This window comes from Peromyscus californicus, unplaced genomic scaffold (genome assembly GCF_007827085.1).
Source record: "Peromyscus californicus insignis strain IS unplaced genomic scaffold, ASM782708v3 Scaffold_16__1_contigs__length_79575227, whole genome shotgun sequence".
NCBI lineage: Eukaryota > Metazoa > Chordata > Mammalia > Rodentia > Cricetidae > Peromyscus > Peromyscus californicus.
Genome location: NW_026294458.1, coordinates 39,561,471 through 39,585,055, shown reverse-complemented (window position 1 = coordinate 39,585,055; position 23,585 = coordinate 39,561,471). Strand labels below are relative to the sequence as shown.

The 23,585-nt window shown below is 38.2% G+C and overlaps 1 protein-coding gene across 6 annotated transcripts in view; it reads right to left on the bottom strand.

Annotated features, from left to right (window-relative positions):
- Abi3bp (ABI family member 3 binding protein) overlaps positions 1–23,585 on the bottom strand; it is a 205,305-nt gene that overhangs the window by 36,239 nt on the left and 145,481 nt on the right. For 4 of the 6 annotated variants that reach the window (XM_052740892.1, XM_052740894.1, XM_052740893.1 and 1 more), the window contains 16 exons: positions 23,190–23,237; positions 22,176–22,259; positions 21,246–21,302; positions 20,188–20,250; positions 19,480–19,560; positions 17,796–17,870; positions 16,909–16,965; positions 16,171–16,242; positions 15,621–15,668; positions 15,134–15,199; positions 11,870–11,944; positions 8,937–9,011; positions 5,725–5,784; positions 5,118–5,165; positions 4,261–4,341; positions 2,593–2,676 (listed from right to left, as the gene is read on the bottom strand). In XM_052740892.1, the coding sequence (XP_052596852.1) occupies positions 2,593–2,676; positions 4,261–4,341; positions 5,118–5,165; positions 5,725–5,784; positions 8,937–9,011; positions 11,870–11,944; positions 15,134–15,199; positions 15,621–15,668; positions 16,171–16,242; positions 16,909–16,965; positions 17,796–17,870; positions 19,480–19,560; positions 20,188–20,250; positions 21,246–21,302; positions 22,176–22,259; positions 23,190–23,237 (1,074 nt within the window). The remainder of the gene's footprint in view (positions 1–2,592; positions 2,677–4,260; positions 4,342–5,117; positions 5,166–5,724; positions 5,785–8,936; positions 9,012–11,869; positions 11,945–15,133; positions 15,200–15,620; positions 15,669–16,170; positions 16,243–16,908; positions 16,966–17,795; positions 17,871–19,479; positions 19,561–20,187; positions 20,251–21,245; positions 21,303–22,175; positions 22,260–23,189; positions 23,238–23,585) is intronic. The other 2 variants (XM_052740896.1, XM_052740897.1) reach the window with 2 other exon arrangements.

The following is a 23,585-nucleotide window of genomic DNA, read 5'->3' as shown; positions in this document are numbered from 1 at the left end:
CTATTTAAAAAAGGACCTTCTAAAATATTAAAAATAAAGAATATAAAAACAACATCCAAAATAAATAGACAGTGGTAATCGAAGCACTGTGCCCTGCTCAGGTCCAGATGGAGAAGCAATCATGAGTTGAAAGTCAAACAAGTAGGGACTCCCTGAAGTGCCTTTGGGTAAGTACGTTGCTACTATGTCCTAAAAAACTGGGCACTTAGAGATGATTCAGTGGGGGAAATGCTTGCTGCCAAGCCTGACCAGCTCAAATCGATCTCCAGAATCCATGTGGTGGAAGGAGACAACCAACTCCATTAAGGTGTCCTCTGACTGCCATACACATGCCACGGCATGGCCACAATGCCCTCTTATTATGCCCGTGTTCGTACAAAAAAAATACTTGGAGAAACAAAAGTAGATGGCAGAGAGAAATGAGCGTAAGTGACAGCACTTTGTGTGGGAATTGTCTCAGTAGACATGGGGGCAAGACTGCCACAGAGAAAATAGGTGGGAGAGTCTAGTAGTGGGGTTCTATTGTGGTCCTAGGGGTACCACTGCTGAGGGGTTGAGATCCCACAGTCTCATGCATCAATGGTACACATACGGTTAGAACGCAACATCAGGAGGAATTGTTTCATCTCAGTTGGTATGTACTATATATGACGATTGGCATTAAACAAACCCAGTGTCCCAGATGGACCTGAAGTACCTCAGAGCTCAGGACAGCTTAAGAGGAGGGCCCTCTAACACCCAACTTGTCTTCATCTAAGCTGCCCCCCTTCGGCTTCTAATCAGTGTGATTAGAAGGCACCAGTTTGTGGGGGCTCCTCCTCTTCTGAAGACGGTTCCTTCCTAGTTATTATTTGATATCTCATGCAACTGCATCCCTGCTGAGCCTAAACAAAAGATTTGGGACAAAACCAGGAGAACATAAATCCTAGGATAGCAGAGCAGAGCCTCAAACTAAGAATTCTCTGGACACAAGAAAAAAATTATAGTACATTACACAATTGTACTAAGACAATTCAGATCATGATATAAGCTCCTTCGTGAAACTCAGTATAACCATAAAATTCCTATCTAGTAAATTGTTTCAGAAGGAATTTAAAAAATCTTTAACCCAATGTTGGCATTCCCATAAAAAAGTAAAGAAAGTTCAAACCTATCAGATCTATCGTTTTTTACCCTTAATCTGGAATCCATGAAGCCTCTGAAAGTTGAAAAATTTCTCACTTGGAAAAGCAAAAGCAGAGCTGAAAGAACATCTTTATCTGTCCTCCTTATTATAAATATTTATCTATTTTGTTGAAGAGCTGCACTGTTTGAGCACTAAAATGATGTCGTCATTTAAGACAGCAAAGTGATTTGCAAAAAGAGAGAAAATAAGATACAAAAGCCAGGGAGGGTTACGGCCTCACACAGCTGACGGAGTGTATGAATGGATGAAGCTGGTGAAGGGGGCGTGAGAAAGCTGCTCTGTTGCTTCTTATTTCTCTGCGTATCTCTACACAAATAAGAAGCTAATCAATTCAAATTTTATAATTGAATTGGAAATTTTAAAATCAAAAAGTTCCAAATAAACAAGGTCTAGAGTTAGAGGCTCTAAGTGTGGTACCACACCCACCCTATTCATGTTTGCTCAGACTCTCACTCCGATGACAAAGGACCTGCCTTAAAATTACATTTATTTTGATGCTATCATTTTTCTTGCTGTTACTTACTACCCTTATACCCTTCCTTCCTTTGAATTTTGCTTTTTAAAAATTTTCCCAGGCTAGACTTAAACTCCCCATCCTCTGTCCTTACTCCCAAAGGCTCGGATTATGAGCAGGTGTCACCACACTAGGCTCTTGTTGATTTCAGACTTCATCCATCAATGTTCTCCCTCAAGTTAGCATTGATAATGGACAGAACAGTTATCTGTCTTCTGGTTCCTTTAAAAATTTGCTTTTGTTTTATTTTATTTGATTTGGCTTTCTACCATTTAATACAAATGAGCAAAAAGGATCATCCAAACAGCAGCATCAATAACACTACAGCATCAGAAAACCAGCAAATGCTTATAGCTCAAGTAGGTGAGAAGCTGTAACAGAAGCGACTATGAAAATTAAGCCTGCAGGTGAGTTCCTTTTTCCAGAGACAGGGCATTATAGGGAACACGTTCCTAAACGTCTAACCCCTCTCAATACTTAGATGACTTTTCTCATTAATAGCTTTGCTCAGCTCCTAAGATCAATGGGTTTTATTCCAGTTTGGGAGATGAGAGAAGGGGAAGACAGGAGAGGGGAGAGGAAGGGACAAGTAGGAAGATGGAGATGGTCTTCCTTATTTACCAGAGATGAAAGTCAGGCTTGTGAAGGTTCAGCAAGGAGAAAAAACCTAGGGGCTTTTAAGATTAGTTATCAGCATCCTGCAGCCAACAAGACATTCGAAGCCCAGACCAAAGAAGTCATGTGTACAAGTGGTACTCAGTTTGCCTGAGGTCCTTCCTCTTGAATGTGAAGACAGCCAAGTAGTTCACTGTGGTAAGCAAATGCTGTCTGAAAGCAAAATTCAAGGAAAATAAGGAAAAATTTCTCTCCAAGGGTGGAGAAACAGCATTACCCTGAGTTGTCTTTGCCCATTCGGTTGTTGTTCTTCGTGGAATCTTAGTTGTGGAGAGCTCCTGGGTAGACCGGTCTGTTTCTTCTAGGGAAAAACATAGTAGGATGTCTTGTTTTTAAGAACCATCACCATGAACATAACAAAGAGCAAAGTAAAAAAAAAAAATAATAATAACAACTCAAGCTATTCTCTACCCTTTTTGTAGTAACTTAAAGCTAATGCATATGTTAATGACTTGCTATTTTGGTTCTCTCATTACTTTAGTGATTATCATTGGATTGACAAGGCAGCTTTGGGGCAGGGTTAATTTGCTTTGATTTTGGGTTTTACTACACTAGGGATTGAACCCAGGGCATCGTGAACACTAGGCAAGTGTCCTACTATGGAGCTAAAAGCCCAAGATAGCTGTTTGATGAGGTTGCTATCCTTGGGTGTGGACAAAGTTTGAAAATACCTTAAATACCTATGTATTTGTCTTTTTATCTCTTCCCTGCTCCACAAACTCCACAGGTTATATGTAGAAAAAAATTAGATCACATGAAAAGATGCTGATTTCAATCATAGAAGAAGAAATATTGTTTTACTTTCTATGTGTCAAAATGAAAATTATGTTTCCTGACATTTAGACATATTTGTCTTGGCAAAATAAGTATTGCCCTCATATTATCCTGAACATATTACATCATAATGGCAAAGAATATTGTTTACTCTGCTACTTTAAAGATCAAGGAAATAGCTGATGGCAGTAACATTGCCCTCTTTTTCCTCTGCCCCAGTTTATTCTCTTGGTTCAATTTTTGGGAAAGAGATTTGTGATAGCTTGCAGATGATGGCTCTTTCGTCAATAAACCAAGAAACATTTTTCAAAAATAAGGGAAGTAGAAATTAGGTGATTAGTATATCCAGTGGTAACTTGTGTAAAGTACTTTAAACTTGACCATTTCATAACTGTGCAGTCATAGGCTAGAAGATATATATTGGTAATCACTGGGGTATATTTGCTCATTCCACTTAAATTTTTTTCTTTCAGATGGATTTTATGTAAAAATATAGTCAGCTACTTCAACACACACACACACACACACACACACACACACACACACACACACACACACACACACACGATGGATTTACTTAAAGGGCATAAAGAGAGGAAAATAAGACTACTGAATGAAAGGACTCTTCGGCGTGCAGGAGGGAGAGGACAAACAGGAGCTGGAGAACTTTCCTATCATTTTCTGTCATTACTCAGCAAATGTATTTCCACAACTGTGGCCATATTTACATTGAAATCCTCAAAGAGAGGTTCAGATCATACCAACTGCTTTCTTGTCTCATCCATCGTCTTTCTGCAGGTAGCCTATTGTATCTTAAATCCTCTCTAGATCACTTGTAGTATAAGCAGATGGAAATCGCTGCTGTGCTGTGCTATACCATTTGAGGGACAATGGCAAGAAAAACACCTGATCACTTTCATTACACTTTTTCAAAAGGTAGTTTTGATTCAGGAGAGCTGACTATACTTGAAACTTGACTGCCAAAATGCGTGTAGCCATTCTTATTTATATGGAAAACCATGCAATGTAGAAGTTGAATAAAGTGAGCATGTTACTTTAAGGGCAGTCCTTAAAGGATAAGTCCCTGGTGGAGTAAAATAACACAAGTTACCCAGGGCGGTTTGTAGTTCTTCTTGACTAGGTCGTGGTGAAATCACAGGTATGAAAGGAATGTTCCGTGTCTCTAAAGGTGCTGCAAAAGAAAAGTACTAAGTTGGTAAACTTTTAAGTCAAAGCCAGCAATAAACCAGAATGGTATGGCAAGAGACACCTTCATTTGAAATATAAAAAGGAAAACATCTCATGAGTGGTGAAGAAGAAAGTTAACGTATATAGGACTCTCAGGAGAAAGACAATGGAATGTTAGCATAATGGTTAATTGTTTTCTACCAGGAGGCACAATAAATAATATTCTGTGTTTGGCCCACTGCATAGGAGACCTGGCCAAGATGGAGTGTGGTTATGACACCTTCCTGATCTTCGGGTTGTAGCTCTGTCTCTTTACCCTCCACCCCAAAGCAGAGAGGTTACAGAACTGTTCGGATGAATGTTTTGAATCTGCTCTGGTTTAGTTGGACAAGCAAATCAATAGTAGCTTTCTTATTTTGACCAAATTATTAGCTTCTTGCATCATCTTTCAAGCTCTGACATATGGTACTGTGTTATAGCATCTCAGCTGAGAACCATTAAACTAACAGGAACATCAACTAGACAGGGAACAGGGAAAGTGGAATCATGAAGATAAACTAGGTAGATAAGGGTAAGCTCGTAATGAGCCTTTCTGGGTTGTCTCCAGAGCAAAACCTTTCAACACCGAAACCATGCTTTTCTTTATTGGAAACAGTGGTCACAGGGAGAAAGCTGTCATGAAACGAACTCGGAAGGGGTGAGTGATCATTCGAGAAAGGCCTGCCATCTTGATGGTAACAAAGCAAGCAAGCTGGTTGGTTAATGTGAAAAAAGCATTACCTATTGTTGTCTTCAGTGGCTCAGCTCTAAAGGTGACAGGAGGCAGAACTGTGCCAAGAGCAAACCAAAGATACATTTATGAAAATTACTACAACAAAGTCAAATTATTTCTTTTCTAGATACAGTTATTTTAAAACTTGGATATCCTCTGAGAACCATAATAAATATGAGAAAGCTCTACTGGATTCTATTCAAGGAACTTAGTTAACTGAATCTTTATTTCATTCACCAACCATCATTTGGAGGAAAACATGAATGAGCAGGCAACTATTTGTTTTTTGCTTAAAAGCCATAAACCCATAAAAGACTATAAAAATTATCTCAGCTAATAATTAAGTTGTGTAATTTCAGCATGATCTCTTCTTCAGTGAAAACATTTCCAAAGCAAATAAAACTATGACGTAAGTTTTCCTCTATTTAACCAGGAAAAACCTTTAAATGGGATTATATGCTCGAACTTCCTCCAAGAAAACATATTTCATAACCATACTTTTCTTTATCATGGTATATATCCATATATAAATATAAATATATATATATATTTATAAACATCAGGATTTTAGAAATACAAATATACTTTATAAGTAGGAAAATAAAGGTTTTTTACCAGTTTCAGTGTGAGAGACCTCAGGGTCTGTTTCATGGGAAAGTTGTTCATCCTTTGGAACTGAAAGAAAAAAAATTATAAAACACTGCATAGTATTGGAGATAATCTTCTTATGTAAAAATCTGCAAAACATGAAGGATGCAAAAGGTTAAAGAGGCAAGTTTTAGAAGGAATGACCATTTTTTCAAAATGGAAACTATGACTTTCTGGAGGAAGGGCTGGTCACAGTGGACAGATATAAAGTTGGTCATAGCTCATGTTGAAGCATCCTTTAAAAAAAAAGAAAAAGGAAAAAGAAAGAAAAGCAGAAGCAAAATGGATAATCTAGACATAGGGAGGTAGGTTCCCCTTAGGTTGTTTTTAACTTTCAAAGAGAAAGTTTTTGAGCAGACGTGGTAGCTGCCATTTGACACTCACTAAAATTCAGATAGTAATAGAAAAATACATTATCTTAGGTAAATGAATAAATGGTTCGCAGACTCACTGCAACAAAAGACAAAACTCTCAAGTGCCTACGAAAGGGACAACATTTCATCGCAAGTGACACTCCGACATTGTTGTGGAAAGCAGGAGCAAATGGAACTAATGGCTAGCCATTAGACGAGCTGCATGCGACATTCATGACGATGGTCAGTTGCTGGACACACACACTACTGCCAACTTCTGCCTTCCCTAGCGGCATGACTTCTTGTGTACTGGGTATTATGCACACATGACATATGAGAATATCGATCAGTTCAGCTAAATAGTAGACCAGCTCACATCAGTCTGTGACACACAGTAGAGTGTGAATGTTTGTGTTCTGTTCATATTCTCCAATATGGAGCATATTGGCTGGCTACTGACTGTCTTATTGGAGTAAATGCCAGAATGATGTCCTCCTATTGCTCATCTCAGATCTCTAATTCCAAACCTTTACCCAAGGGCAGGGTACTTCTTGAACTCAGTTCCCTATAAGGAGGCCCTGCCTAGGCCTACTCTCTTAAAGCAAAGCATCTTCCCATACCGAGGATTTACAAAACATCAATGTCTCTGTGGAAGGCAATGTGATTTGTCTTGTATCTTACTGGAAGCTTTAAAAATTAGGATTCAGGCAGGATGATGATGAAGAAACCTTCACACCTTGAGACAGCTAAGCACAATTTATACTAGGTTGTCTAGAATGGGCATCCTCTGTTTTGACTGGGGAGAAAGGGATAGTTCAGCTAACAGGCCACATCTGTTCTTCCTCTAGGCTAGTACTGACTCTATTACAGTTGTGGAATTTGATACATTGAAAAATTAAAAAAGACTTTACTTAAACTAGACATGGTGGCACTCAGCACCTGGGAGGCAGAGGTAAGAAGACCTCTATGAGTTCCAGGCCAGGCTGATCAGAACTTTCATAAGTTTAAAGGGAAAAAAAATCCAGGGCGACCTGAAAGTCTAATGCTTGCTTTTATTTATATACTATAGGAAAGAATCAGTAGTTCATAAAGTTGAAGAAAATCCACCACAACATCAAACTTTCCCCCTTCTCCACTTGGTGTTTTGGGGGAATACATTTCCAACTTTTAAATCAAACTCAACGTTTACTTGGAGGCTGAAGGGATGAGGCGCTTTGATTTAGCTCTGCAAAGGCCATGAAGATGCTAAGACTGCAATAAATACCTATTAATTACAGTACTAGGCCAGACACAGGAGAGCTGGGATTAAGGAAGTAAGGAAAGATGTGCTCCTAACAAACCCACCATACCGTAAACACATTAGCCGCTGCTGCCTCAGCTCACTAAAGCCTTTCAAAGAGGCTGATGTCGATTCCAGCTGCTAAGGTTGGCACTTTCCTTTTCCGCATGAAGCAGTGATTTAATAAACTGCAGAGCAAACTTGCTAATGCAGGTGAAATCAGTGGAATGAAAAACAGCTGAACGACTCCCAGGAAAGGCCTATCAATCATGTTCCTACCTGATTCACTGCAAGTCTGACCAAGTCAAAATCTCCCTCTTTCTGCCTTTCATCACTACATTAAATCAAATCAGATTAGAATCCCTAAAACCTGTCCTGCAAGCTGAGGGCATCTCATCAACATAAATGATGACCATAAGTTGTTTGAGATGGCAGCTTTGATTTCCTTGAGTTTCTATTAGTAATAGCATTTCCATATATAGTTACATTAAATAATTTATCTTTAATATCAACTGTCTAGTCAATTATGTTAACCATCTTTTTAGATAAATTGGATCTCCTTAAAGAAAATTTAAACACCAAAATGCACTTCCGAGGAGGTAATGTCAAGTGGGGACAAATGTAAAATGCATGCGCATGAATACTTCACTAGAATTTAGTGAGAAAACCAAAACACTACTGTCCGAGAAAGCTGATAGAGTATGGTTTGTAAGAGGTTTACCCTGCCCACAGTCTGCAACCAGATCACCCCTCTTAGAAACGTAAAACATGCAGACACTGTGGGCTTTTCACCTCAAGACTCCCTATTTCTGTGTTCTAGCGTCATGGCTTCACATCTAGCATGAGAGGGGCCAGGACTCCCACCCCTTTGGAGGACACTACCTAGGCTTCCCTGTACTACTGGGCTACCCACATCCATCTCTTTAAAGGCATGTTAGCATCTGTTATTTACACCTATCCTAGGTTGTTTTGGTGTATTTTGACACAGGGTTCCATGTAGTCCTGGCTGGTCTTAACTTGCCAAGTAGTTGAGGCTGAATTCCTGATCCTTTGGCTCCAGCTCCCAAGCACTGCAATTATATCATATCCAGTCAAAAGTATGTAACTTTCTTTTCAGTACTGGGGACTGAACCTAGGGCCATGGGCATGTCAGCCAAATGCTCTACTGCTGAGATATCCTCAACCATTCTATCCTATATTTTCATCATTAGTTCATATTTCTCTTTCCATGAGTTCCTTCCCCTCCCCCTATAAAATTATTCAAATGTTCCAGCAACCCTGACAAAACCCATCAACAGCAAAACAAACAACAGATGTTGGTTCTAGGAAAAACATTCTGTTCTTGGCATAATTCTCTACCTTTTCATTGTAATAATAGTTTTACTGCATGTGCAACTAGAATTCTTGAGACACCTATAAAAATAAAACCCACCAGACTGCACGATAGAATCATGCAATTGAATTAGTCTCACGTGCCCCAGCTGGTTCAGTGCCTCTATGTGGGACAGCAGGGTGCATTTAGATTAAACACAAACGAAGATATTTACCAGATGTAGTGTCTGCCCCTTGAGGACTTGGTGGCATTTTTGGTTTTGAAGTAGTATGCTGGGACCCCTTAGGAACTGAAAGACAGAACTCAGATCATGAGTCATTAGGGCTCCTTGTTTCTTAGTTATGCTAACACATCAGTCCTGATGGGGCATAAGCTTCAACTGTGATACAAACAAACAAACCCAAGGTAATACAGAGTCAATACAGAGTCAGACAGAAAAGTGAATATAAGCTTTAGAAATAGATGAGGTAGAAATCCAATGAAAATTCCTTGATTTTGGAAAATGAAATCTGAGAAATCACAACATTTGGCAAATCATCAGGATAAAGAAGTTTTTGTCTTTTTTTTTTTCTTTCTAGATATGCTTGCTTGCCTGGGGTCACATTAAGTTCTAGGGCTGAGAGTTGCAGCGGACTCCAAGGGCCAGACATGATCACTATGCCCAGACCACAGGCTTTTGAAACCCTAGTTCTTTGGGTCAGACTTTGCTTTGCTCCTTATCGTTAGTTGGAAATAAACACCTGTCTGGCAGGCTGAGCGTGAGAACCAAATGTGAAATGTCAAAATGACGTGACAGCTGTGCTGTCCCAAAGTTTCTTCAACTTCCCTGGGACCTTTATCAATTTGGCACCGAAGAAGCTAACTGTAGCTTGTTTTTCACTTTACCTTACTTCTACAAAACTAATAATACCCATAATTTTGATGGTTATAAGATCTCTAAGTATGAAATTAATTTAGGGTCATTATTACCTATGAACACAGAACTTTGTTTTACTGGCTTATAAAATAGAGATGATTTGTTCTAAAGTTTAAGTCCTGTTTTATCTTGAAGAACCAAATACAAATATGAAATTTGTAATTTAATTTGTGGATATATTATGGAACAGTTAGAATGATAATCTACCTATTACAAAATTTAATAATGAAAAAAGTGGTGGGTAAACAACATTGTGCTGTGCATTGAGATACACAGTAGTGTTAGTTAACATATGGTCAACTGATTATGCAGTATTCATTCATGCAGGTGTCCTCAGATATTCAAAGGCAACAGATGAGAAATGAAGATCTGAAATATTTATTTTTCATACATTTTATGGGGCTGGCAAGATGACTTGGTGAGTAAAGGATCTTGCCACCAAACCTCATGACCTGAATTTGATATTCAAAACTGACATGGTTGAAATAAACAAATTCCTAACATTTCCTCTGACTTTCATACTTGTGCAGTGGTGTGTGTACACACATACACACACAAACACACACACAGAGTAAATAAATACAAAAGTAAAACAACAATATTTTATGGTACTTATGTGCATATGCACACGTCCTTGAAAGCCTATAAAAACAATAAATTATTTGGATCTGTTTTTTAAGAATCATATTCTCATGTTGAAAGGAAGAGATTTAACTTCTATCACTTAAAAACATCATTATAACACATTTTGGTTTTCATTGTTAGTTTACCCTTATGTTAAATACCACTGCAAAGATCAGAAGCATTTTGGTTGCAGCTGCTGTCCACTGAAAAGGCTCATGGACTAGAAGCTGCCTCGGTTGGAACAAAACCAAGAGCCTCTTTCCAGATAGTTCAGGAACCCCTCCAGCATCCTAGAGTGCGCGTGGAGTGAATGGGGTTAGTTCTAATCATTCTGAGCTTATATATCTTGTGTTGGTTAAAGAGCTAATTTAAAATTAAACAAATTTAAATTTTATGGTTTAATAATAGGAAATCATAGCAGGATCCTAATTTACTGTACTGAAATTTATTAAGTACAAAATATTCCTCAAAAAGATAATTAATATCATTAATAGGTTTTCCTCGTAGTTTATGTCCCCTTTCTTAACTTTGTAAACAGGAATTTAGTCTGGAAGTCTGAATGCCTAGTGTTTCTTACTTTATCATTTTCTTGTTTTTAAAATTTCCATGTATCCTTACCTATTACTCCTGTCCTATGCTGTATGTTCAATAAAATTCTGAGAGCTGTTTGCCATGTAATTTTAACACCTATTCAATTTTATAACTAAGTTATAAATTTTACACCAACAAATAAAACACACCTGATTTATTTAATAAGAGTTAAAAATTTGACATATTTAGCCCACTAATTATTATTTTTTAATTAATCATTAAGCATTTTACCAGGACTCCACATATCTCAGTGGGATAGTCTAAATATTCATTGTGATTTAAAATTTGTAATTCTTTGGAGGAATGTTGCATTTGTACCTTCATATATTTACATCTCAAAAATATTGTCACAGTAAAATTTGGTAATTAATATGAACAGATTTAGAAATACACAAAGCAGGGCAGATTTTTAATTATTAGTGAGATATAAAATATAGAATAGTCTTTGAATCAGTTTTCCTAAAAAAGAATAAACAGAATCAACTCTTAGAGGTCATACCTAAAACAATAACAGAGATCCTGAAATTATTTAAATTATTCCTAGTAGGATTCAAGAATTACCACCTGGATCAAGACTAATATTGATACTGATAAATATTGTCTTTTCCCACTTGTGGACCATTAGTAAACCTTTCCTGATTTAGTGGACCTCAGATAATTTTTGGAAGCAGGACTCAGATTAGTGCTCATTTAAGTTGGGTGATTGGCAAGGCGGTGGGAGTATATCCGGGGACCGCAGAAAGATCAGGAAGACAGAAATTGTAAGGAAAAGGGAGCAAGCAGCTCTTCTAAGAAAACCTGTTCTTGGTCATTCCTATCCAAAACCAGAAGAGGTTAGGAAAGCTTCGTGGATTAAGCTCTCCTGGTGATGTGCTTTCTGATGAAGTCCAGAAATAACAATAAATACTTTAGGTTACCAAGGAAAGGAAGCCTTCTTTGACAGTGGCTAAAAATTCAGGTTGCTGTAACCGAGAAACTCACTGTCTTAGAAGTTAAAGCATAAACTTGGTCATTACCTGGCGGTTGTGGTGGGATTCTTGGGTGTGGTGTTGTTTTGAGCTTGGGAGGAGTACCGGGTGTCTGCCTGGGAGCTAAAAGAAAGACACAGATTCACAGATTTGGAGCCCTTGACCCTTTCAAGAACTTTAGTGTTTTCTAGAAGCTCAAAGGTATTTGCTGAGTGACCGAAGATAAATAAAGCCAATAACTGCTGTCCAAATCTCCAGAGAGCTGCAAAGAAGAGGAAGATTATGGATACAGGATAAACATACAGATTAAACATACCTCAAATATTCAGCCTACAGCAGAGAACTGCTGGTATTTTAGAAATGCCTACTTCAAATACTTTTTAAATAGGTTAAAAATGAAGCGCACAGTGACAAAGTCATCTCATTACTAATCCACATGTCATCGTGGATACTCAACTGTGTTCTTTAAATACAAACACACCTTTTCTGAACAAAGAAATCACCATGATAAAAATTCAAGCAAGATTTAAGTAGCAAGTCCAATGGACAAATTAATCTTACTAAACAAAGCATAATTTTAGTGGTTATTCTGGGGAAGAAAAACCGAACACCAATGAGACTTCGCTGCTGAGCAGTGTTCCTTCACTGGAGAGGCTTAAGGCAGGCTCTAGAGAAACTGGTATAAAAATCATTTGTTTTCTTCAGTGAGAAAATTAAAGGTATATCCCAACAGTGAAGAGGAGTTATCAGGTCTGGGGCTGCAGCCTCTGAGACCACCACCTTCAGTGGAACTAAAATGTGTGGGGGAATAAAGAAAGATCAGAACACACAAAATGGTGTCCACAGTGTCATGCAGTTTTAGACACCTTAAGAAAAAAAAAAAACTGCTGAAAATAAGAATCATTTGGCACTGGAGTTTGACGAGAAGAAACAAAGTGGTGTTAATATTATGTAGTTTCAGCGCCTTTAAGAAATATTCACTAAAGACAAGTTGTTAGGCACTGGACATTTGTGTGAGACTCTGCAGGGTGTGCCTCTTCCTGATAATAAATGGGAACACACAAGGTACACGGTGGTTTCGGTGCACTTCTCGAGCCTGTAAAGAGATAAAGATCAAGATACACAAGAGGTTATTTTATTTTTACTAACCTAGTGGTTTAGAGCATGATTTGCTAATCAGGGTCAATGAGCACATTCTCTACCAAAACTGACACGATGGCTAAGAAGTGTTCTAGTCCTAAAATTAATTATTTGAGCATTGTGGTGGTATCGTGTTCCCCAATATATTGTGCACCCTAATAAACTTATCTGGGGTCAGAGAACAGAAGAGCCACTAGATAGACACAGAGGCCAGAAAATGGTGGCACACACACTTTTAATCCTAGCATTCTGGAAGCAGAGATCCATCCGGATCTCTGTGAGTTCAAAGCCACACTGGAAACAGCCAGGCATGATGGCACACACCTTTAATCTCAGCACTTGAGATCTCATGTCTTGCTTAGGAAAGACACACGCCTTTAATCCCAGAAAACAGAAAGGTACATAAGGCATGAAGACCAGGAACTAGAGGCTTTAAAAAGCTTTTTAATTTTTTAGGCTTTCGAGCAGCAGTTCAGCTGAGATTCATTCGGTTGAGGACTCAGAAGCTTTCAGTTTGAGGAAATAGGATCGGCTGAGAAGTTGCCGGGGTGAGGTTGGCTGTAGTTTGTTCTGTTTCTCTGATCTTTCAGCGTTCACCCCAGTATCTGGCTCCGGGTTTGTTTTTATTAAGATTCATGTTACAGAGCATATTGGTGATGTCGTAGTGCAGGCCCCTTTTTTGCTAAGGTCCCAACTAATGTGCTATTTGCTTTCCCAGGGCACAAAAGGCCATGTGAAGACAAAGGCTTGTTGAGAAGCAATTCCAAATGTCATCCTTGACTGGTAGGCAGACATGGGATATATGCCTATGAGTCCAGTACTAGGGAGTTTGAGGCAAGAGCATCTTGAGATCTGGGCCAGCCTGGGCTACATGGCAAGTGTTTGTTCTCATAAAACAAAACCAAAAATTAAAAAAAAATCATGTTAATAGGTTACAGAAAGAATTTTTGGCAGTGATAGTTATAACTGATATGAGATACATCCCATTCATGTAGTCGATGTAGAATTTGAGTAAAAAGTTAGACTGGACCATTTATTAGGCAACATTATTTAATAAGTGATGAAAATTAATATCCTGCCTCCCTTGGGAATAGAAACATATAGAGTATTTTTTGGGAAGTGGGCATGAGACAGTATCTTACTATTTAGCTGAGGTTGAATTTGAACTCATAGAAATCTTCCTGTTTGAGCCTCACAGAATGCTGGAGCTACAGATGTGAGCTCCACACCTGGCTTAAAAATAATTCAATGACAACAGAACAGAACAGAAGCCTGGGTCTATTTATGGTGAACTCCTATTCCATGGGACACTGGCGGTACTGAAGACATTTTATTATCCATGAAGGTGATTTGCTTTCATTCACATTAAAATCCACCATCAAGGAAAACTTTATGACTAATGGTTTGATAGCAGTTTCTCTAATACCAGGGGGGAGGGTACAGCAACAGGCCAGACTATTGAAAGAAGGAATGGACAGTAGTGAGGCCTCTGAATAACAAGAGGATCTGTCGATACTCGTTTATGTGGATCACAGCCAAATCTGTTCCTGACAGTATTGTATAATTTCAAACATGAGTAAGCTATCTCCAGATACTTTACTTTTACAGTTATAAAGCTAGTCAAGATGACAAAGCAACACACACACACACACACACACACACACACACACACACACACACACACACATTCTCTCTATATATTATATATACTATAAATACATTCTCTATATATAATAGAATATGCATGGTCTTTCTCCTAAATATTCCTATTTACTGAACTAAAAACTTGAAGAGTAGTGGAGAGGTAATTTTTTTTGTTTTGTTTTGTTTTTTGAGACAGAGTTTTTCTGTGTAGCTTTGCACCTTTCCTGGTACTCACTCTGTAGCCCAGGCTGGCCTCAATCTCACAGAGATCCACCTGCCTCTGTCTCCCCCATGCTGGGATTTAAAGGCATGTGCTACCACTGCCCGGTGAGAGGTAAGTTTCATCATTATGTTAAAGATTTACACACTACTGTTTGAGAGCAATTGCTGATGGCAGACAAGAGATGTTATGTCAGAAAGGCAGGCTCACCCATCAAAGGCTGAGGTGAATGATAGCCAGGGCTTCGGACGGACGGGTCATGTTGCAAACACTCACCTCATATATGAAATGCAAAATAGTGTATTTACCAGGTTCCGTCTGAGGCTCCTCTGGTCTGGGTAGGACTATAGTTTGGGAGGGCAGAGGTGCTGTTTCTATGGTAATTGAAGGAAATTATAGTGGGGTTACTACAGTGCTAGACACACTCAGATTACAGACAACAGTCAGGATGGAGACAAACAGATGTCAAAAATAAGAAAATGGCTAAATTTCATGAATAGGTTATGATCCTCAGTCAAATAGTACCGAGCTGGCAGTGAGTATGATATTAGGGAAAATGCTACATTTTATATTCCATAGTCTGGCTGGCATGAGAATAGTATGAGACCAAGATCATGATGGTAAATGAAGAGACACTTTGGACGATGATGATGAATAGGAACAGCTAGAAAGAAAATTCAATGACAGAGAAAGCAGGTGCCACATGAATTCACAATGAGGGTGATCTTGAGACTCTTGGGTGATGACGCAATGAAGACAGAGAACACAGATATGTGCTGCTGAGGATGTCATTACCTAGCATGGTCTCAGGAAGCTCAGACACATGTGTAAGAGAGTCCACAACTGCATCAAAACAAAGGAGAATGAGTTTAAAAATGGTGAGATGTTCAGCTCCACAAGTGTTCGAATATTCGCAACCTCATTAAGAATTTGTGTCATCATTTACAGACAGGACAATTTTAGATTGTGTTTTAGATGGGGCAAAAGGAGGAAAGTCATATTTCATAGTATTTAACCTCTAATAGTCATATTTTATCAACAACTGACTTTCAAATGTGACTATGCCTTGATCTTCAGATATTAACAAATAAGACATTATTTTTTTCAGAGAGCATCAACTATCATGTTAATTCTAAGAATCAAAGAGCAGCTGGTGTGTGCAGTTCATTGCTAAAGCAGATGCAGAATACATGTGAATCCTTAGAGTGATCCCTAGTAAGGAGCAGGAGTGGGGGGGTAGGTGGATTGGTAGGTGGAATGGAAGTGTAGCTATTCAATTCTGTTCGTCAAGTATCAGAGTTTACATAGCAGAATAAGTGAATCATAGCATGAAAACCTTTACCACCTTCTGTCCTTGGCTCCTCTGGCCTAAGAGGTTCTTTGATAGTGGTATCTACATAATCTGTTTCAGCTGGTGCTGGGGGAGAAACACGAAATGACTGGTTAGTGGTGGGCAGTGAAAAGCAGGCTGTCACGGAACCCTGAATTTAATTGAAAATACAGGTTTAGTTATCTAGATTATGAAAACTGCTGCAATTTAGTAGAGTAAAAATGAAGTGATGCTTGCTATATGAGAAACAAAGATAGACAGACAGATGTGTACACACACACACACAAATGACTATCAGAGTCCATTACAGCAATTATTACTCAGAGTAGTTAGTGTAGGTAATTTTACTTCCTTATGTATTTTTGCATAACTATTTTAGTAAGGGAAAAAGTTATAGGATGAGTCCTTTGGAAGCATGAAAATGAAGTGTTAAAATGATATGAAAATGATAAAATACATGTAAACATATGTACAGATTCATATGTACATATACAAAGAATAATCAGAATTTTAAAATTATGAATTTCATTAACTGAATGGAAACTATGAAATCTGAACTGCCGTATAGCAGATACTAGCTAGCATGAGTTACTTTATACATGATAGTTCTAAAGACCTATTGGATAGGCACAGAGAAGACATGAGGAGCAGGTGGCTTTGAGATGTCACAAAACTTGACAACATCCAGTGATGCACTTTGCAATGAGATGGAAAAGCACATATTCTTGACTTTCCCACTGGGAACATTTTTACCTATTGTCTTCTGTGGTGACTCAGTACTAAACGCAACCAATTCCCGGTCATCAGAAACTAGTAAATGAAACAATGGTACAGCTGGTCAAGGATGTGCTGTTGTCTAATTTACCTAATATTTACAGACTAACTGTTAAGGAGAGTGCTGGGTACCTGGTAAGTGAACAAGTTGCCTGGTTCTGATAAAGCCATCACATTAGCATAAACACGAAAGGAAACCCTAACAACTGTGAGTTGAATCCACAGCATCACTATTTTGGCTATTGTCAGTAAACACACCTTAAATCTTCAGGAGGAGTACCAAACTGTCATCTCATCTAACTAAAAGATAGAATAAAGAAAGTATAATCCTATGCTTTGAAAAAATGGAACCCAATTTTTCAAAACTAAGCTTTAGAGGACAGCAGCATTATTCCTAACACTGACATGCAAAGTTTGTTTGTAATTTGAAAGACGGTATGTTTTAAGATTCTCTGTATTTAAGGAACTCAAGAAGAATCTTTACTAAAATGGTGTTTTGGTTCTTCAGTGGTTACAAATGAACCGGCACTCTTTTTGTGGCTGAGCCCACGTTTAGCTTTCTGCTTCATAGAACCACGCTTTATAACTGTGGATAAAATTAAGAAGACATATAACCAGTCCTCAGAGGTTTTACTGACTGCTAACAGTTATGTGATTGTTCTCCAAAAGATATAGAGCAAACTCCATGAAACAAAGGTAGATACTTTGTGTATAATGGAATAATAGAAGATAAAGTATTACTAATGTAACATCCATGTGTAACCATGGGAAAAGGAGGTTTTATATCTGAGCATACAACACAGAGGGTGTTGTAGTAGGTTTCTGAAAGTCTTCTTGCAGCCCGATAGATAAATCAAGCAATTTACCAGATTGACTTTGAGTCATTTCTAGGCTTGGTGAAGTCACTGGTTTCAAAACAAGAGTTTGCAGTTCAGTAGGAGCTGGAAAAAGAGAATTTAAGTTAGCCTGTGAATCTTTAAGAAAATTTTAAGTGTTGGAAAAAATGACCAATATTTTATGCCATGTAAAATATGAAAATGGCAAGAAACTCAAAGTCTTATTGGAACATGGACATGGCATAAGCCAGAGTGATCCAGGGCCTTTTCCACATACTAACTTTGTTGCCTCTTACCTATATCAGCAGAAGTAAACAGTTATGATGAAGACTGAATGGCCTGCAAAGTCTGAAACTTTTACCATCTAACCCTTCTCAGACTAAAATCGCTGACTCCTGATTTGAAACATCCTCCTTGGAAAGAAATGATTCATTTGTTACTCAGCATCACTAGGGGCTCCCTCAGAAACCTAAGCCACAGCATTCATCTGTTAATTAAAGTAATGAATATTAATACTCATGGATACGCAGCAAGGTCTCTACTTAGTAAAGAGCAAGAGCCATCAGTAAACCATGGAGGAGCTCATCAGTGATGTAGGAGCCTGGAGCTTCCCTGCACAACTTATCTTACTGACAATAGGGATACCTCATGGCTTAAAACGAGAGTAATAAGCATAGCACACTAATTTTTTGGCAAGTAAGTTGCTCAGGAGGAGGCTATGTTTTTTAATTATTGTAGCTTTATGGATCTAACTACCAAAGAGAGGAGCAGTAATATGGACCTCTGGATTTTCAAAGAGAATGCACATTCTCTTTGAATGATATCTTCTAGTGGTTCCAAGGATGGTTGATAAATGACAGGCCAGTGACACTTGAGTTTCCATGATGACTGACTATAGAGTATGAAATGGCATTCTAACCACAATCTTACAAAGCATGAACAGCAAGAAAAAAAAAAAAAACATTCACTGAATGTCACAAAAATCATTATCCAATGTTGTTTCTGGAGACCCAGTACTATGAATATCAAGTTCAAAGCCCAGAACAAGATGAACATGAGAAAATTTAACAGCCACAAAATGCCTTAAATTTTCTTTCAAAACCCAAGTTTCAAATGACAAACATGTTTTTAAATTTTAGAACTAACGGGAAGCAAAGAACTAACAGTTGCTTTCTGCAAAGTTGGTCACAGTAGCCAAAAACGTGGAAAACAGTCAACAACTTTGACCTTGGCTACGTATTTCTTAGTTCTGTCCACATAAGAGATTCCTAGGTACATGGTTTTCTGGTTATAGTTAATATGGAAGACGGCTTTGGAAATTTTCTTAGGCAACGTGTATAAAAGTATATATGGAAGCAGTGTGTTGTAGTTCTTGGAAGTTGAAAAAAAGTATCTGCTTATGTAACCAAGGCTAGAGCAACCGATCTTATGTTTCAATGCTAATACATAACCACGAGTGAATAATGCTAATCTTGCCATGAACTCATCTTTAAAGAGAAGAACTTGATCCAAACCAAGTTACTTGGGGAATCAGGGACATAATTCCCCAAGTCATGCTTGTATGAGAAGCTCTTTAGGGGCAGTTATTAACTGGACCCAATGCCTTCGTTTACTTAAAGAGCATGAGAACATCAGCTTCCCATTGCCGGTATGACTTTGGGACCCATCCAGGACAGACTGCTAGCAGCCCTCAAAGCAGGCATTCCACATTTACCCGACTTGGACTCAGACATATCAGTACTTGCTGTGGTTTTAGGTCTGGGACGTGGACGGCGTGTCCGCTGTACTTTAGAAGCTGAAGGAAGAAACTTTGTATTAATTTCATGCTATTGCTTTTGAAAACAAAGATTGGGGTTAAACTACATTTCCTTGAAATCTGGGGCATGTATGTCTTGGGGTTAAAATATTTTCTATTTATTTTTAATCACCAAAGATTCTTAAGAAAGAAACCTAAAATATAAAATTAAGTCAATGAATGAGGAGAGCCATAGATCTCTAACCTCAAACAAAATGATGGTTAAACTCCAGGTGTTAGGACCTTAGGTTGACACTGAAATTTTTCAGCATTCCCAAGAATTCATTGCACTATGATATTGCTATAGTTTACCCTGTCTAGATAAAATACAAGCACTACTAGCTGAATTTGAAATTCAGCTTTAGTTGAAATTCAGCACTGTTTAGACAAAAATACACTACAAATTCAAATAAGATAACAAGTATGGCAATATTCTAGGTCCATGGTAGCTTTTAAAAGAGGTAACTTTAAGAGCCTTTAGTGTTCTCAAAAAACAGTAGGATATGAAGTTGAATGATGGCGGATGGCAAGACCATCTAATGAAGCACATGACAAATGAATTAGGATGGCGGTGGAATGCATGTGAAAAGAAGCAAGAAAGAACATTCCAGAACACAGTGCCATTACCTAAGGTTGTTGTTTCAGGAGCCTTGGTTCTAAGAGAGACAGGTTCAAGGGCTGTAGCAAGAACTAGATAGAAAGGAGTAAAATAAACCAAAGACAAATTAAAATTCATTTTTAAGGCTAATTTTGAGAATATCTTTAGTCTCAAAACTAACAGAAAAGAGATAACTGCTTTTTCCATCTTTGTCTAAACTATGGCTAGGTGCCCACTATTTCATGACATAGACTTGAAAGATGGCATGGTACACAGCTAGCTGTATGTCACAGTGCACAAGATGTTCTTCTAGACATGTGATTGCCTGCCCCCTCATGAGGACTGTGGAATTCTGTTGATCAGGTCTTTACATATTTAATGATAGATGCCTTTCTAACTAGACTAAAGAAAGCTTTGTTAGTCTTCTTGACCTTCTGCAGAACCCAAGATGGCTACCTATAGCATTTCTTGGTCTACTATTTAAATAACTCTATAATTAAAAGTTCACTTGTGGGAAAATATGAAGACAAACTGATGAAATGTGTTCATCAAAATCTCAAAGTGATGCTTGATTTAAAAAGACCATTGAACCTGCTAGGGAAAGGAGTCTCTATCATGGAAACTTAGGGTTTAAACATTTCAAGAGCATGCATCTCTAAGTTTGACAAATTCCTGAAATCATCATTCCTTAAAACTATTGCTCCAATGCATCATAAAGGTTCCAGTATACCAAAAATCATTCTGAAAAAAAGCATATTTTCACAATTGTCAAAGGATAGAGAGCATGAATATGATGGATGGAAACACGGCCTTGGTCCGTGCTGTTTAAAAATGCACATGATCATGACACAGTATTGAGCAGTGAGCTACATGGCAGTTTGATGTCCTGAAGTTAGTACATGCAATGGTGCTCATAAATTCAACTCATAACGCGGTAGAGAACGGAGGACAATTTCAAGATACAGACTGGAATGGAGTGACAACAGAGGATGATGATGGGATGGGACTAAGATGCAGAACTGGTGACATGGTGGATGATATGACACAGAAAAGCATCGCTGTTGGAAGGGACACACATTCTCATTACCCACAGTCGCAGGAACTTCAGTTCTAAGAGCACTGGGTTCAAGACCTGTAGCAGCAACTAATTAAAGGCAATGAAATAAACATATGAAAAGTCAGTAAGACAACCATACCCTCTTCCTGGAATAAGCGGAGAGCAAGGTTAAGAAACTGTCTGCATTTTAATACTTGTTACTTGATGATTTGGCCACCTTGTACCCCGGTAAACATTTCTTTAAGAAGTACTCAGTTGCTGCCTATACTTTGTGCTAAACATTTTAAATTTAAATATTTACCAAAGCTGCACAGATATAACTTCTGTGATCATGAGCTTTTGTATGAAAGCTTTAAGAAAATAACATTTCTAAATGTGCAGATAGAGCCGACGGTTTTTCTGTATAAGATACAGCCAAGGATAAAGCAAGTGAGTCACATGCATCCTGAGAAGCCCTGTGTAGGGTTGAGCTGAGATCTCATTTGTAATAAAGGTGCTCAACAAACCAGGACCGGAGACATCTCATAAGTGTGGTACTGAGTGGAACAGCTCTCTACTCTCCTTGTGGAAATAGAGTGTTCTAGATGGATAGGAAGATCATGGATGCTTTCTGGGTCAGATCCAAACTTCTGAATCACTCCTTCAAGAACTTTCTTTAACTGTTCTTAGGGAATTTTCCCATCACAGCACTATGTACAACACTGACATTTTGTCTTTAAGAGAAGAATGTAATTAAATTAGTAGTAACAAATCAGGTATGTGGTTATAGAGATGATACTTATATGCAGAGAGCACAAGCAATTCAGCTGCCACACAGGACCCCATGTTTCCCCCTATATACACGGCAGTGGTGGAAGAAGCAGGTCCAAGTGCCTTCAGCCGCATGAGCTAACACTTCTACCACCTCCTGGCTCCCCCAGAGCTGCTGTAAGTCCCCCTGTGATCAGAAACTTGTTTTACCAGGTTTAGTTAGAGGCGCCTCAGGAGCTTGTGTGGTTTTAGGTTTGAGGTGTGGACGGCGGGGCCATTTTGATGTTTTAGGAGCTGAGGAAAGAAAATCTTCAATTATTACAATGTCTGTAGTTCAAAAGCTATGGGGGGGGGAAATGGTGCTAAATTTAGTAAAACTTACCAGATTTTCTCATATTTTAGGCAATTCGACTAAAATTCGACTAATTTTTCAACTTTTTAGATATAACTTTCACTCATATTTTCTTGTTTCCATTTATAATTAAAGGCCTATTGGAAGAGGAGTCACGTGTAAAATGTAGTGGGTAGGTCAAGAAGTGAAGAGCAAACAATCGAACTTTTATAGAATAAACGGGTTGAGGAGCCAGGAACAGTAGAACACACCATAATCTCAGCACGTAGGAGGCTGAGACAGGAAGAACATGAGCTCAAGGACAACCCACCCGAGGTACTTAGAAAATCTGAGGTTGGACTACGTAGGGAGAACCAGTCTCACACAAAGTGTAGAGAATCACTGTTATAACATGGTGGTGGTAAGTGATGACGGAGCAGGAGTTCTTTGATCGTTTGTTAAAGTAATACTGCACATATAACTAGCCAGCACATCAATCAAAGAACAAATGTCACATGGTAAAAGCAAATGGATCAATAGTTAAAGAGGAGAATTTCAGATCTTTAAGGAAACGTCTCAGTATACAGAGATTGTTAAAATTATGAAAACGTCTTTTGAGAGTTGCATTCTCCAAAGCACACACAATGACAAAATGATGTTGCATGGTTACAAGCTTGACAGACGGTAGGAGTTAGGTTTATGGTGGGTCTCACAAGAGGTGAGCTCTTTGAAGAGTCATAGTCTTCAGTCCTTTCAGAATGAAGACTTTCACAGAATGGCAAAGAGGGTGATGGTGTCACCACAGAAAGCAGAATGTGTAACTATGACATTGATGTCATGAGTTTGGCAATGACAAAAGAGAGGACGTAGCCAGGACCACAATGTGATATTACCTTTTGTTGTCACCCAAGTCTCAGTTCTGAGTGTCACAGGTTCAAGTTCTGTTGTATGAATTGAGCAAAGGTATTCAAATAAACCAAATGTTTGCTTTATATAGTTGAGCAGTAAAATCTCTTCATTATGAATCTTCCTAGCATAATATAGTTTCTATAACAACATTTAAAAACCATTAAAATGGAAAAGCAAGCAGTTGACTTCCTAAAAATGTATCATACCCAAGTCAGGCACCTACTTTCTCATTCATCATTCTTAATAAGAATCTAATTAATTATTAATAATATAAATAATTAATTGATATTTGTAGTAGAATGTTATTTTAAGGTGTGTTACTTTTGTTTATGTTGCCTTTGTTTAACTCTGTGAAGCTGTGTTACTGTGCCTGTCTAAAA